Source organism: Anguilla rostrata, chromosome 18 (assembly GCF_018555375.3).
Source record: "Anguilla rostrata isolate EN2019 chromosome 18, ASM1855537v3, whole genome shotgun sequence".
In the NCBI taxonomy this organism is placed as follows: Eukaryota; Metazoa; Chordata; class Actinopteri; order Anguilliformes; family Anguillidae; genus Anguilla; species Anguilla rostrata.
In genome coordinates this window covers 24,982,332-24,995,634 of record NC_057950.1, presented here as the reverse complement: position 1 = coordinate 24,995,634, position 13,303 = coordinate 24,982,332, and the positions used below count along the sequence as shown (strand labels likewise).

The 13,303-nt window shown below is 43.4% G+C and overlaps 1 protein-coding gene across 1 annotated transcript in view; it reads left to right on the top strand.

Moving 5' to 3' along the window:
• Window positions 1–5,806, top strand: part of lmbrd1 (LMBR1 domain containing 1) — an 84,436-nt gene extending 78,630 nt beyond the window's left edge. The window contains exons 15-16 of the mRNA XM_064317081.1: window positions 4,456–4,547; window positions 4,656–5,806. Of these exons, the coding sequence (XP_064173151.1) occupies window positions 4,456–4,547; window positions 4,656–4,766 (203 nt within the window). The 3' untranslated portion in view covers window positions 4,767–5,806. The remainder of the gene's footprint in view (window positions 1–4,455; window positions 4,548–4,655) is intronic.
• The last annotated feature ends 7,497 nt before the right edge of the window (window positions 5,807–13,303 follow it).

Genomic DNA, 13,303 nt, shown 5'->3' with positions numbered 1-13,303 from the left:
TTGTGTTTTAGTAAGTGCGCACGAGGTGCCATGTTTGATTAAGAGGCAGTGACTTTGTACATCTACAGGACTTGCTGCTTGTTCGCGGTGACAGGGACAAGAGTTTCCTCTTTGACAAGGTGCTGTTTCTCTGAGCAACGCGACAGGTTTCTCAGACACGGTCGAAAAGCCCATGTAGGTGCGCTAAGTGGAGTCTGGAGGACCGTTAGCACAAACTCGCTTAGCATGCCGCCGAAGCAATTAGCTAACGGCTGTGCGCGATCGCTACATCACGCTCCGTAACGAGCAGGCGCTGTTCTTCCCGCTGGGCGACTCTCATCGTCGTGACGTTCCCTCAGACGTGAACTCCACGAGCCTCAACCGCCATGCTCATGTGCTGAAGAGGTGTTCATATCCACAGTCTCAGCGTTAAAACGGTGGAAGCTCTCTCGTTGAAGGCGGGATAGCCGTAGGTAGGTCCGTCATCTTGGCAATAGCAACGAGGCGTCTCCTGTGCTTGATGGGCTGGGAGAACGCGAGGGATCTGAGACCATTCCTGCATGCAGAACCCCTCCAGATCTATCATGGTCTTCACCTGCGAACTCTTCTCTTCTGCTTACCCCGTGGGTTTTCAGTTGGGTTTAGGGGAGGGTACTGAGGGTGCCCTGAGCCATTGCAAAAGCGTGATTCTGTGGTCAGATAGCCATTTCTGCAGATTTGGAGGAAGGCGTTGTCCTGCTGTAATATCCAACCACAACCCAGTTTTATCCTCCTGGCAACCTGATTTTGCTCTAAAATCCCTGGCACTTGACGAGTATGACCATGACGCCATGTATTCTTACAAGGTTCTTATGGCCTTTCAAAGCATAACCACATCATATATCCACCGGCATACTTCACAGTGAGAGTTATATTCTTTTCTTTTTGGTCACTCATCTCTGGCGTTTGTGACCAAAAAGCTTTGCTTGTGTCTCATCTGACCGTAGAACCTCGTTTCCATGACATTTAGCACCAGAATGGTTTCATGACTGTAGAGGCTTTCCTGTAGCAATACTTCCAGGTAGCTTGTTGGCATGGGGGGGGCGGTGTCTGATTGCAGTTTTGAGGGGCTGGGTGACCCTAACACGCGACCAACTTTCGTCGACGGTTATCCTTTGAGAGTTTTTGGCTTTCGAACCGTCCTCCCCGCTGCAAGTGGGGGAAAGACTCGCGAGTCCTCTTCCGTCATCTCCAGAATTATCGCCCTGTTTTCAGACACTTAGCTGTTATTTCGGAGTCATTGTCTGATTTATGAAGGTCAGCGCCCGTTCGTCTCCTGTAATTTGTGTGTTCTCTGACCTTGCCTGTGCTGATGGATGACTAAGGGACTTTAACATATGAGTCAGCTTGTGTTTACAGTGGAACAGGAAGTAATTAATGACCACTTAAAAGTTCCAAAAGACTCGGGTGAACTTCAAATGCCAGTGTGCTTCTATTATATTTTGCTCATAAGTATTTTGAGGGGTGCCAATAACAGTGACACATGTTTGAGAAAAATAGGTATTTATTGATGAAGAACATGTTTTTTTCTTTGAAAAACTTTACCCGTTAAAGGTTAGCTTTCTCTGATATTCAGAGTGCAAGATCGAGCTGATAACCACAGGACGTTTTTATAGCCTTTATAGCCTTTTTTCCCAGCATGCTAAAAGTTGCGGAGGGCACTGTGCATGTGTACACACACACACACACACACATACACACGGGCAGGTACGTGCAAAGGAATCCCACAGGTGCTATAAGCTGGTGGCATACTGGATGTGCACACACACACACACACACACACTGGACAGTCTAGCCTTTTATACGCTGTCCACTTCCTTGCATGGGAAAATGCCAATCCTAGACTCGGAGGAAATGGGTGATCTTTTTTTTTTAGAGATGCAAAAATAGCCTTTTTTTACGATAAAGAAACAATGATCCACCCGCACGGAGAAGAAACCTTCAAGTGTCCTTCAGGATCATGGTGCAGTTCCGTGGAATCGCAGCTTTGTTTGCCCAGTTAATTAGTCTCTGGAACACACAGCGATTTCCGTGTTTAACAAGTTACCGAAAATAGCTGCTCGTGTGAATAACCCGATTCCCAGCCTGAGGAACGCTTAAATAAACCTCTGTGCGCTGTGATTCATTCTCACTGGAATGGGCTCTAATGACATTATCTCGCTGTAAACGCGATGCATTGCCTGAAAATAAGAGCGGGCGGTCCTGCTTTTTCACGAAGGCTCGAAGGCGGAACATTCCGGAACGCTGCAGTGTGCCGGTGAGACCCCCCCCCCCCCCCCGTGGCACGGCGAAGCGACCGCCATGGGTGGGAAGCCGCGTTCCATCATCAGCAGCTGGGAGGGGGGTGGGTGGATGTTACTACAGTAAAAAAATTTAAAAATGTAAAAAGCGGTCTGAAGCTCGGCCTCTGCCCCCCCCCCCCCTCCGGCCCCGGCTCTCTGACATGTCGCGCTCCCACCCGCCGCCCCGCGGCTTAACCGCCATTACCGTCACGTGCATCTCCCAGGAGGGCTGCTCAGTCATGCACCACCCCCCCACCCCCCCACCCCCCCACTGTAGGCTGCAGAAATGGCGGGAAGAGTCGCGGCGGTGCTCTCGGTGACCTTGTCGCGTCCTGTTCGTCTCGGACCGGCCTAGCCCCCCCGGCCCTGGCGGAAAGCTGGCTCTTCGCTGGCTTTCCGCTCACGCTGCTGCTATTCTGCTGTTCTCGGACCCTGGAGAAAGTGGTCCGAGCGTCCGCACTGCATCCTCACCCTGTCCTGCTGTCCCCACACCAGCTGTGTCCACTGCCAATGGTGTGCAGTTACTGTTCCTGCGTGCTAACTGCAACATACAATTACCCGTCCTACATGCAAACACACATACAATAACCCTCTGTTCCTTAAACATTTTAATATTGGGACCCAAATTAGAAATTTTTTTAAATGCCGTTACCCGAAATGATAGAGTTAGTACCTTTCTGGGACCCTTCCAATACACATACTAGCTTAGCCTAGTGGACTACGGACTCATGGCTCTAGAAACGCTGCAGTATCCTGTGTGCACAACATTCAGTAACCTTTATTATGTACTGCCCTCAATACTGAGCTGTGTTCCCCATGTAGTGACCAGGGCCCTGATTAACTGACCGTGCCAAATAGCCCCGCTTCCCTACGGGGGGGGGGAAACGAAAATAAGAACGGGTTCCTCCCGTGCACCGAGAGCGATTTTCCCAGAATTCCTGTCGATGCTCATCCCGGCTTTTGCGGCCCGTCACGCCAGGGCTCAGACCCCCTTTCCAAGATTTCACGCCATTTTCTGCTCGGTTTCAAAGCTTACGGACAGCCCCCCTCCGCCCCCACAGGGCCGTGCGGCCAATCGGATTCGGGCCCGGTGGGCGGAGCCCCCGCCAGGCTGGCACGGAAGCGCGCGCGGCGGGGTCACGGAGGGCCGGCGTCTCTGGCGGGCGGGCGGGGCTTGTGCCGAATTAACCAGCGTTCGGCGGAGTGCGCTTTTCAAAGAGCTCGTCCCCCGGGGGGCCTCGCCAATCACCGGAGCACGGGACTACAAAGAGGGGGGGAACGCTAAGATCTTCTGGAAGAGAGAAAACGAAAGACAAATTGCCTTGAGGAGAGAAACTGTCTCTGTGTGTTTCTGTCCTGTGAGACTGATTTAGTTTTCTTATTTTTTTGTGGGATTTTATTTTTTTCTGGTTGAGGGGGAAAAAAAATCCCTTCAAAAAAAAATTACCCACTTTTAAGAGAAAAGCTTAAGTAGAGGGTAATCAAGGTATCAGGGGCATGATGGTTGTGGCTGTGCGTTAGGCAGTGCAAGTGGTGGAAGAAAGCGGAAGGCTTTTTTGGTTCGTTTTTACGCCTTTGAAAAATGCCCCTCTCTGGCAGTAAAGATTAATCACCGAGCTCGCTCCGCATTTGTTATTCAAACATTATCGTCGGTTATTGGGAACGGCAGAAGAAAAATCTGTTTTAAAATCCATTTAAAGGGGCGAGTGCGTTGACTTATTTGAGTGTCTGTTCCTGCTTGTAAGCTGGAATCTCTTGCGATGTCGTGAAACCACCGTAAAAGGTTCTCGGGGATTAATGGGCCATTGGAGTTGAGAAAAATCTGGCTGTCCTAAGAACTGCCTGCCTATTATTTTTTGTTACGAGGGTTCGTTCCGAAGTAGCGTAATTCATATTAACTTAACAACGAGTGTAATGCTTCCACCGATAACATCTACTTCTGTGGTTCCCGGAAAGACGTATTTTGTTTGTTTATTTATTTGGGCTGAATCATGCGGTTGCGTGTGCTATTAATAACTTTTGTCTCGTGAGACATCTCCATTGAGAACTGAAGGAAGCGGAGGCGTGTCTGGAGTCGTCTTTTAGCGCCGAACCCCTCCGAATGGCGCGCGAGTCCGATCTCAACCCGCTTTTCTTCCCGCTCTTGTTTTCCCAGACCAGTGCACCGTGACGCGGTCCTACCTGTTCCTCCACAAGTTCTGGTTCTTCAGCACCGTCTACTACTTTGGCAACTGGGCCTTCATCGCGGTGAGTAGATAAGTGAATATCCGCGGACGGACACCTCACAAAGTGTCCCGTTCCTACACGGCTCGTTCGCCCCCTGATTGGTCATGCTGGCTTTGTTCCCGCCCACAGGTCTTCCTGATTGGCCTGGCGGTGTCCTGCTGCAAAGGAAGGAAGTCGGTGATCGAGGGGGAGGTGGAGGCCGACGACTCGGACGTGAGCGACGAGGAGTACCTGCATTGATCCGGCGCCCATACCTTCGACCACGGCACGAAGGGTTGCTGGAATCAGTCCAGTCTAGCAAAGTTTTGGCTTGATTGACATGTATAAACTTTGGAGGTAAACTATCGAACGGTTTAAAGCCACAGTACTTTTGAACCTCAGAGTTAGGGCTTCTTGGTAACTGTAAAATGTTTGTAAATATGCTCACTTTGCTTCTTCATTCTGATTTGAAGAGAGATTACTGAAATGCTAGGTCAAAGGTATCTTCCAGAGAATACATTTGACAAAGGAGGTGAAGGTTTCCTGAAATGTATTTATTTGCTTTTCCTTTTTTCAAATTTGGCTCTGTGAGAAGATCCAGAATTCTTGTAACTCAATTCCCTGTTTGGGTTATTGTGACTAATTAAGGATGATAAATTTGTATAAATGTAACAATAAATATTCAGATTAAGTAAAACCACCTTTGAGAATTTTAGCTCTGGGAGACATGGGTTAAATATCCATGGTTTACTTTTGTTTTATTTAATTAATTTATTATATATTTTTTTTCTTCCATATTATGTCCAGGGTTTTCTATGTGGTATACCTAATATCACCAGTATTGGGTTAGGGTGGTGGGGAATGGTAAATGAGTTGTGCTTTAACAGAAAAATGTTCCTCCAGCGTTGTGGTACTACATTATTTCATTCTCACTAGTGAACAGATGAGAAAATGTCCTTTGATTAACAACATGCAGTATTAAAGACAGTAAAGTGTGATATTAAATACAATAAAGAGTGGGGGTGAGGCATCTTTGTCATTTTATAATGATCATGGTTCATTGCTACTCTGCCCTTGGGTCCTTGAGTAACCTTAACATTGTCTTTGTGATTAACTTTGCGTCGTTACTGGCAAACTTGTCGGGGTTTTGCGGGTTTTCCTGGTCTTCCCTCGCGCCGAGGTCGTCTGCTTTGCGCGGTGATGCGGGGGGTTCAGTTTTCCCATGGGAAAGGAAGCATTTTACCGCCGTTTGATTTGTGTATTTTTTTTCGACTTTCAATAAAGACATTAAAAAAACTGTGTTTTATCGTCAGTTTGACTTCTCTTTAGCTGTTTTGCTTAAGCAAAAAAAATAAAATAAAAACATTTTCAATAAAGGTTGTTTACTCAAGTGGATGTGCTAGAATTCAGAAAAACAAATGAAATGGCACGTATGTCATCCTACATGAATACACGTACCCCTACACAGCCATATGCCAAATTTCCACCATGGATAATATTAATAAGAATAATAATAATATTAACAACACGTGTGCATGTGTGTGTGTGTGTGATATGTGAGGTTTCAGTTGAGCAGTGTTGTCACGGTAACATTGTAAGGGAAGTTGATCTATTTTCCATTTTCCATCTCTCAGCAGTTCGTCTTTAATTCAGTTGGGGTGTCAGCTGAAGAAATAATGCAGTTATATTGGCAATCATGTCTGGTGTCCATTAGGAGAATCAGGGGAATTATACATCACACCTACATCTTTGTCGAGGATGCTGCATCTTATACAAAATGTGCAAGTAAAACAATTGTAATACAAGTATTTGAATAAGTAATGGAGGAATGTCATTTTTACTCTCGCATTTTTAAAACATCTGTGAACTTTTGCGTTTACTCATGAGGATGTGCTAGAACCCTAGCTGTATCACTAACCCTAAACCTAGCTGTAACCCTAACCCTCACCATAACCCTAGCTGTAACCCTAACCCTAGCAACCACCTTGAACACCATAGCACACATCAAGTTTTGATGAAGAGTCAAGTTAGCTCTGTATATATGTATCGCAAATTAACTAGTTGCTGTGATGTTATAGCACATACACAATACTCTGTTTCTGCTTATACTACAGACACTGTTCACTCTGTTCAGCACAAAGTCGATTTTGCATTGGCGGCAACCACACTTCACAATTTCTGCAGGAATTGTCTAGTTTGGTTATCATCTTCTTAACCATCATCAGCATTTTACTTGTACATTTGTACACTTAAACACTTCATAATGTCAGCCCCCAGATGTTTCAGAACATTACTTAAGTGTGTGTGTTTGTGTGTGTGTGTCAGAGAGAAAGATACCATTTCAGTTGAGCGGTGTTGCTGTTGCAGCCCAAAGTAAGGTACACGAGAGCGTGATCTATTTCCGTTGTAAAGTACTCTGCTTCTCGACACTTCATCAGTGATTAATTCAGTTGGACTGTCACCAGAAGAAATGCCATGAAAAATAATGTCTTACTTCCATTAGGGGAATGAGGAAAGTTACCTCTCACACCCACATCTTTGTTTTTGTTGAGGACACTGCATTTTTTAAAGCAAAATTACAGAATTGCATGAAAAACACTTGTAATGAAACTGTATTCTGATAAATCATGGAGAAATGGCATTAATATTTGATATCCGCTAAATAGCATTAGCGCGGTCAGATATGGTGACGAACTGCGTGCCCTATGTGGGAAGCAGAGCCTAGCTAATGTGTATGTGGGACTTATTGCACGGCCATACAGGACAGGGGTCAAACACTGCATTTAATGTGCTTTGCAAAATGATACTTGGGAATTAAATTACTGGGGAATGTGTTTTGGGGAAATTATTGTTGTTTGGTCTTTAAAGAACGTCATTGCAAAAAGGAAACTCTGTGGCTGAGCATCATAATGATCCTTCAGCCAGCTCTATCTTGGAAAAAAAGTTTAGGAAAATGAAAGAAGACATTTTTTATCCTTTTCCTTTGGGAGGGTGGGGGGTTGTACATTGCTGTGATCTTTCATGCTCTGTAAAGATGCTGAGGGAAACCTGCCTGTGGTTTTCCCAACCGTCTCCACAAAAAGGGTTTAGATCACACTTTCAATCTGTACCGCTCAGCTCTGTTTATTTCAGCCACTTTCATACTTCCCCCGTGGGAATCTTTCACTTCTCCTTCCTTTTGACTTTTTCATGTGGGGCGTAACAATAAAATCAATCTTGTAAAGGCTCTGTAAAGGTTTGATTCATTTGTGGTTGAGTGGTCCTATTTATTTATTTATTTATTTATTTATTTATTTATTCATTCATTCATTCATTCATTCAATTTTAATTGCACCATGATTTCAGCACCATGGAAACAGTCTCAAATGGTTCTGCAGATTGTTGTTGCGCACAGCAACAATATATTGTGTGTGCGGCCTTATGGAGTCTATCTCTGCCGAGGCCAAAGGTCACGAGGGCGCCGCCAATTCATTCCCACTGGATCATATTTGCGTTACGAGACCCTGAGTGCCGACGGTGCCCGTGAGGTCCTGACCCAAGATACTGCTGAAGCTTAGACCAGAGATAGTCATTCCCTCAGGACATAGACCAGTGGTGTCAAACTCATGCCATGGAGGGCCGTGTGTATGCAGGTTTTCATTCCAACCAATTAATGCTGCCTTAATTGAGTCCAATTACTCATTCAGCCATATGCGTTTAACTGCATTGAAGCACAGAATATAAGAATTTTTATTTAGACAATGCGGGTCACCATAGACGTCGGGTCACCATTGTGCACAAACCTGCATCCCTAATTCAGCAAATAATTTAACTAATTATATAATCAAGATCTGAGGCTGGAATGAAAACCTGCATACACACGGCCCTCCATGGCAACGAGTTTGACACCACTGACATAGACCATACCTGCAAGGCTCTAATGAGCTGGTTATGCAAACTCTAAAAAGGAACTTATTCAGACCACAGAGGCCCTGGGCAAGCACCACTTCCTGTTTATCTACCTGGCTGTACGGGACAGCGCTTTGTAAAGTTACAGACTGGGGCTGAGAAGCATAGCTCTTCTTCTATGAAGGCATACCGTGTCGTGTAGTGACAGCAAGAGCTTCAGAAAAAATGTACTTTCAGATGCACAAAGTATGAAAATAAATGTCTCACAAAAACTAGCTTATTGGCATGTAATAGAAGCTGATGTTCCATTACCTTCCACACCAAGAGCAATGCTTTGCCCGTAAAGAGACCAGGAGAAGTGTGCAGTGTTGCCCATCATCCCCCCTCCCCTTCTCAAAGCGCTCTTATTAATGAAAAATAAATTCCCTGTAATCCTCTTACACCAAAGTCAGTTATCCCTCAGCTATCCTGCTTTTTTTATTTTGATCCTTTTAGCATGCCGGTCTGTGCAGTAACTACTGTGCCCTACAGTGACTGAAGACAGCTAGCTGCCACCCACCGTCTAGGTAACAGACGGACTGACAGATTGGGACTTCCAAAGAGCAAGGAGTTGCTGCTACTGCTGGTGCTGCTTCTTATTCTTCTTCTTCTTCTCTTCTTCCTCCTCCTCCTTCTTTTACATCTCTTGCCTTCTTCTTCTTCTTCTTCTCCTTCTTCTTCTCTTCTTCCTCCTTCTTTTACATCTCCTTTGCTTTCTTCTTCATCTTTCTTGTCTTCACATTCTTCTTCTTCACCACCACCACCATCACTACTTGTTTCCTAGTTCACGAAACCCTGACTCATATAGCGCTCAGCGTGGGGCGATTATTGTGAATCTCTGGCTGTGTTTTGAATTCTTCAGGCATCCTCATTCACTCCAGTTGCCTTTTGAGGTGACATCTTTCATGAGCATTATCCGCAGCTTAAAATGTCTGGAACTGTTTGCGACAACATCCTCAGACGTCTCGGTGACATTCAACAAACTAAATAAATAAATAAATAAATAAATAAATGAAGGATGGCTCAGCATTCTGAACACCTGACTGAACTCAGGTGAGACGGAATTTCTCAGTAGCAAGTGTCAGGGCTTATTCATTTAAGTTTGGGTGCCTTAATCCTCCACATAAAGGCTGCGGAAAAAATCCTTGGTGTCATTTTTGGTTCAAAGCTGGGATTTGAGCAACTGATGAAACAGTCTTCCCAGGTTTACTTCTTTAAAAAAAAAAAAAAAAAAAAAAAAAAAAAAAAAATATATATATATATATATATATATATACACAGTTAAATCTTTTTGGCAGTCAAAGACACAGGAGAGTCATGTGTCCATCATCTTCACATGACCTCACTATTGTTGGAATGCTCTAGTCCAAATCGCAATGCAGTATTTTTGCCTTTTTCATTCAGAATGCCACAGTAAACTTAAAAAAAGAAACTCATGATATAATTATTATTATTATATAAGATTTTATTGAGTACTTTTAAGGCATTAAATTGATAAGTATGTTTCCAATCTACTCCCTCTATGCCACAATGGGTCCTCAGATCTGAGGAAAATCTGAGGATCAGAGGGTTTGTATGTGTGTGTGGTGCATGTGTGCTTGCATGTGTGTGTGCGTGTGTGTGTGTGTCTTCAGCTTACACATGGACAAAGGGAGGTCAAGCTTTTTGTTTGCAGGCCTCCAAATTCTGGTATTTCTACAAGCACAGAGTCTCTACTCTACTAAACTCCCAGTATATGGTACCCTTGTGTAAGTCCAAATGTCATTAGCCGCGTTTCCACCAAAATTACCCGGAACTTTCAGTCCCAGGAACTACTTTACCAGGAACTAAAAGGTTCCTTCAGCCAATGGTTGTCTGCGTTTCCACCGGGGTCTAAAGTACCGCGAAGATTAGGCAAATTAGCCCACTGACGTTGTCGTCGGTCCATCTGTCATATGATTTCTTCTGTAGCCTAACCCCATACTACCACCGAAGTAGGCTACATTATTTTCTAATAACCGGGACAGCCCGGAGGGGTTTATTCCATTTATATACAACGGGTTACCAACAATGACTATATATGGTTACTTTTGTATTTATTGATTTTCATATATCCTCTCAAACACATTCATTAACAGCAGAAAACATGCACACGTTGTAAACAATTTGCTGTTTTATTACTTTCTCGTCGTCAATTCCATATAGGCTAATCGCAAAATGACAAGAATAGAACGAAAACTCGGACTTGCGTGAAAATGTAAATTAGTAGTGGTACAGCCACCGTTTGCTTTCCTTCGAAGTTACTGGTAGCCGAGCAGCGAAGTGTGGCCTCCAGATGCGAACCATGCACCATAAATGAGTCCATAGTCTTCCTGGTCTTTTCGTGGAATTGAAAAATGGCAGTAAAATTGAGTAAAATTACGGCAGGCTGAAAAAGCTAAAGCGAAGATTACTAGAATTAACCTGTTATTTTACCCGGATAAAAAGTGCGGAAGGTGATTTCCAGTTTGCTTGTACTGTATCACCAATGTTAATTATGCAGAACTACCGCATACCTCACATAAATGTATCAAACGTTTTGAGTCAATTACAACGGGCTAACAAAGAAAATCCGGAAGAAAATATTCAGCAACCGAATTAATCCGTTTGAATGTTTTGGTAGCCTACGTAATATGCTGTCCCAGCACGAATGCTTAGCATTTTATAAAACGAATACTAAAGCAAGAAAAGAACAGAAGAGCACACGTTATAATTCCAAGACGTTGACGGGTTATAACCAAAAGTAGGCTACTGCGCCGCATAACATACAAGTTTGATTTGAAGTTATTATGAAAATAAATTGGTTTGCCGCTGCATATTTTCAAACATGGCGGGTAATGGTGGAAAATAAATACAACACAAATGCTACGAGTACTCGACCAATCAGAAATGTTCAGCGCTGCAAGCTCCACCCAAAAGGTTCCTGTACTTTCGGAAAGTACTACCCCCCGAGCAGGAACGTTTTGGGGGGTAAAACAAAGCCCCCAGAACTAAATTTAGACCCTAGTTCCTGCGGTGGAAACGCACTGAGTTCCTCAAAAGGTTCCTAGTTCCGGGGTATAGTTCCTGCGGTGGAAACGCGGCTATAGTGTTGATCTGAGATGTCAACATTGGTTAAAGTAGTCTGTAACACATTTATGTCAAGTCAATGTGAAACACCTTGTTGTCACATTAGTATGTCACCCTAGAGCACCCTGCAGAATTCAGGACCTTTTTTAATGCAAAGCAGAAGCCATTGATTTGATTGGCTTGTGGGGACAACATCAAAATCACAGCAACACAGTGAACATGTGCACTTGCCACTAATTTGAAAATTAGTCTCAATGGCATATTTGGAGCATCTGTAAATTAACGATGATTTTTTATAGTGGATTTGTGAATTTTTAATATGTAGGGCTCTGAAATGTCACCATGTGTTTTGATTGGGTCAATACCTTCTAATTGCTTAGATGAAACATTCCAAATTTGATCACATTATGTCAAACTATGAGGGAGGCATTAGCTTTTTTGTTATAAGCCACAGCCACATCCCAGTTTATTGGTTTACTCCGGTCATGTTTTTTTGCATTTCAGTATCATTTATGTACAATTTAAAAATATCCTGGAGTAGTTGTAGTATACCAAGTTGTGTGCACATTGGTCACATGAAGATAGCTAATAGCATTTCCCAAAATGGTGGCAATCCAAGATGGTGGTGACACAAAGTACAGATATATGTTCCAGAAGAGGAAATTGAGCACTACAGGAAGTTTTAAATGTCTAAAATACAAGAGTGATTTCTAATGAATTTATGATTTAAAAAAATATATATATATATTGTGCTCTGTAGCGCCACTATGTGATTCAGTTGGGCCAATACTTTAAGACTGGCCTCGAGATGTGAGTACCTATAAACCTGCCAAATTTCATCAATTTACATCAGACTGTTCGTGAGTTAAGTTTTTTGTGATAAGCCATGCCTACGTATGTCTTTATTGGCTTACTACGGCCATATTTGCATAGTATCAACTTCCTTAATAGTAACTTTTTAGAGAACATCTACTGAACAAATTGATGGAAGTTTCATGTTGATACGTCAAACTGTCTGGGCAGAGATGTTTTTAAGGTTTTTCCAAACGTTTTCAATTGCAAAAAATCCAATATGGTGGACTTTAACGGTCTGAAAAAAATAAATAAATAAATAAAACAGGGACAGTGAGCCAGGAAATCTGGTCCAATAAAGGTAAAAATAAATCACTTTCTTGCTATAGCACCACCATCTGGCCAATATGGGTATTTCTTCTTACCCGAGTAGCGGGTGGGAACAGAAAAAAATCAGAACAATCCCAATAGAGTTCCAGAATCTGCTGTGCTTGGACCCCAAATAATATCTAACGTTATATATAACACACATTTTTAGCTGTTCAAATTTATTTGGAATATAAGCAAATAGTGGTTCTGAAAGTGATTCAATATCAAACTAAGCAAAATAGTGTCCTATGGAAGTCAAAGTTTGCATTCAGTGTGCAAATCAAAGGTGTCTTGACCAACAAAGTCCAAAAACATAGCACAATGCGAAAAGACTACGGCTATACCCCAAATGTATATCGTCTAATTAGTCTCATCGGCATTGACAAGCAATGGACACTGTGAGGGCGGGGAAGGGTGAAGACCAGACGCGACCAAACAGGGGATCTATAAGTTACCAAAGGGCACTCCAGTAACCAGAGTCTCGTGAGAGACGAAATAAGAAGGGGGTGCTATACTCCTAGGGGACGTATCCCAAATAATGAATAATAAACCCCTAAACGGGTAACTGAGGAAGAAGGAGTATATAAGGAAAATAAAGGAACAGGGAAATGAGAAATGAAAAA